Raw genomic sequence first — 3212 nt, 5'->3', positions numbered from 1 at the left:
CCCCTTTTAATATTTGTACAAGGTTGTTAATTATGACCGTGTTATATCTATGAAGTTGTGTTTAGATTTTTTTGTTTGTTATGAAGTGTCTCCTAGCTTAAAAATACTGCTTTAGTTGTACGATTGGTTTGTGAAAAAATTAAACTTAATTTTCCCCTCAGACACAACATGCTCTCCTCACATCAATTCATGCAGGTTGCTTCCCATAGTCATCTAATCAATGGTGTTTGCATCTACTTTATCTTTAAAAATGTGTGTGTGAGTTGTGAAAGTGATGGCAAGAGTGGGGATAACAAGAATAGAATGAGAATGTTAGCATGGAAAAGCCAACTAACCTTTCTGCCTTTGGAGAAGTGGGAATGACAAGATAGCAACGGAATGACTCTTTATTTTGTTGAAAGAACAATAGTTTTCTATTTGGTTAGGCAGCTAATTACTTCTCAGTAGTTGTCTAATTATTTTCAGTAAAGAATGCAATTTATGCCACAAATTTGTTTTACTCCCTATACCTTCAAAATGTATTATCCGATGCAAAAAAACTGCAATATTATTCAACCTATAATGGCATGGACATCTAACAAGTAACAAGGACAATTAATGTACCTGCAAATATATATATTGTGTTGGCCCACTATGCTTTCATAATGCATTTCATTACTTTTGAAATCTGCATTTACAAATTTAGGCTGAGCCATAAAGATTCTGCAGCTATTTAGTTCCATTATAGGTGAAAAGCAACTGGGCCCTATTCTAACCAATCCTTTTATATAGAATGCCGTATGTCTTCATTTTACCAACAATGCTGCCCCACTTACCACTGAGTGCAAGTTCCTTGTCTCGGTTAAAATGCATTCTCTATCGAATAAAGCCGAAACAACAGCAACACCTTTAAGATTTGGTAGACCAAGTTCCATGACATCATGAGCATTTGAAAGACCAATGCCACCAATTGCCACCACAGGAAGTTTAGAGGCCTTACATACCTCCCCCAATCCATCCAAGCCTATGGTGCGGTTGTTTGCCTTTGTGCTGGTGGGATATACACCACCACAACCAATGTAATCAGCACCATTGATCCATGCTTGTTCGGCCTGCTCCGGTGTCTTGCATGATACTCCGATAATCTTTTCAGGGCCTAGGAGCCTTCTAGCAAGACGTGCAGGCATATCAGATTGACCAACATGAACACCATCAGCATCACAAGCAAGGGCCACATCTACGCGATCATTTATAAGTAGAGGTACTCCATAGGAATGACATATTTTAAGACATGCTTTGGCTGACTCAATAAACTCCCTTGTCTCAGCATCCTTTTCCCTGAATTACAAACGTAAAGGCAGGTTTAGGTGATTAGTGGCCATGATCAAGTCCTAACAACTATGCATCAAAAGACACTTAATTAAAGAGAGGAAGAGGCCACAACAAAAATGTCTAAATTTACAAGCACGAGCGACCACCAAAAAAAAAAATTGGGGCAAGCAATCGTTGACCTGGAATTTCACCTTACACACATATATAATGAAGCCACGACAGAATTACTATGGAGACTGGGAAATAAATAATAACACAGAGGATAGCCTTATGCAAATATTTAATGCTCCCCTTTAGAGGATGGCCTCATGTTGATTGAATTGTGAGACATGGGTAGGAATTACAAGGAACAAATATATAAAAATTACAAGAAACATACTGCAAAAAGAACTTTCATAATTAAAAAAAAAAATTATATTTGCATTTCTTTAGTATGGTTGGCTTAGCATATCATCATAATACAAAGGCAAGCAAAGGAGATTTTGAAAAAACAAACCTTAATTGAATGATGGTAGCACCTCCTTCTACAGCAGCTTTAACGGCTTCAGCAATGGAACGACCCCACTTCTTATTCATGTTTGAATCCGTTACAGCATATACTAACAAGTCATTTGGATTAAACAATCTCTCCTGCCTATAAGAACTTCGATTGATATTCTTAAGTGCCAAAAGAGGGTCAAAAGGTCCTTGGGGTCCATTTCCAATGACCAAGTCTTTGCTGTAATCCAAGGCAGTCTCAACAAAACGTTTAGCTACCTGTCAACATCCATATATGTAGATATCTTATCATATTAGCATATGTCATCTATATGTTCTTTTATATATTTTCAGTTTCTGCTTCTTAATTTTATCTACAAAGGAAACTAAAATGGAGAAAGGGATAGATGGATATTGTCAAATGAGGTACTATTAATGTGAACTCAGACAGCTGGACAAACCTTAACTGCTGACAACATTGACGATCCTTTAGCCAGCTCTGCTGCTATGCATGACGCCAAAGTACAACCAGTACCGTGTGTATTGCAGGTTTTTACACGCGATGAACACAGCTCATAAAATTCCTCACCTGCAAAACTCAAAACCTAGATGGAGCTCATTTTTAAAGTGGATGGAACATACATTAGGAAGATGTAAAGGAAACAAGTTGTTGAGTCTTGTATAGTTTAGTTTTTATTTGGCTGTTATGTAAATAGAATCAAAGACTTAATATTACCATCAAAGAAAACATCAATAGCATCTAATGATGCATGAAGATCACCACCTTTGATGAGTACATTCCTGCAATGAAAATTAATTATCAGAAGTTCACTTAAGGTAAACACTTCAATAACCTAAATTCTCAGCTCAGATATACCGCTCAGGCTTTCAGGGCCAACCAGATATTCAATTAAAAATCACTTTATTTCCCACATGCAATGCAATTTTTCAGAAGAGTTTGCAAAAAAAGAACTCTAACTCTCTAAGTCCATATTCCTGATACAGTATGAGTCATTTAGATAAAAATATTACCAAGTGTATGTTTCCCTCCAACGAAATGAAATCAATGTAATGCTACTATAATACAGTCAGATGTTGTTACAATTATGTCTGGTGTAAGATGTTTTGACTATGAAGGTTCACCTTCAGCCCAAAATTCATAGCCATACAATTTCTGGATGTTTATCTCACTATAAATGAAATATAGGCTTCCTTAAGTTACTTAAAGCATAGGCAAATGAATGGTAATCAGTGTGGGAGACAAACCACCATAATGCAAGTAAAATATGATTTTACTTTGTTTGGAAGTTCAAACAATACAAACCTCGGACCCATATCATGTATCAGTTTTGCAGCTCTACGCATATCAGAAACTGATTTCAATGGCACATCACCAAGTAAGACTGATGCCTCCTTTATATTTG

At 36.5% G+C, this 3212-nt stretch overlaps 1 protein-coding gene across 1 annotated transcript in view; it reads right to left on the bottom strand.

Moving 5' to 3' along the window:
• LOC107638477 (thiamine biosynthetic bifunctional enzyme TH1, chloroplastic) overlaps positions 518-3212 on the bottom strand; it is a 4537-nt gene continuing 1842 nt past the window's right edge. The window contains 5 exon segments of the mRNA XM_021120491.1: positions 518-1317; positions 1808-2067; positions 2250-2377; positions 2525-2589; positions 3113-3212. Of these exon segments, the coding sequence (XP_020976150.1) occupies positions 786-1317; positions 1808-2067; positions 2250-2377; positions 2525-2589; positions 3113-3212 (1085 nt within the window). The 3' untranslated portion in view covers positions 518-785.

This window comes from Arachis ipaensis, chromosome B04 (genome assembly GCF_000816755.2).
Source record: "Arachis ipaensis cultivar K30076 chromosome B04, Araip1.1, whole genome shotgun sequence".
NCBI classification, from domain to species: Eukaryota; Viridiplantae; Streptophyta; class Magnoliopsida; order Fabales; family Fabaceae; genus Arachis; species Arachis ipaensis.
The sequence above is the reverse complement of the archived record's forward strand: the minus strand, read 5'-3'. Positions and strand labels throughout refer to the sequence as shown.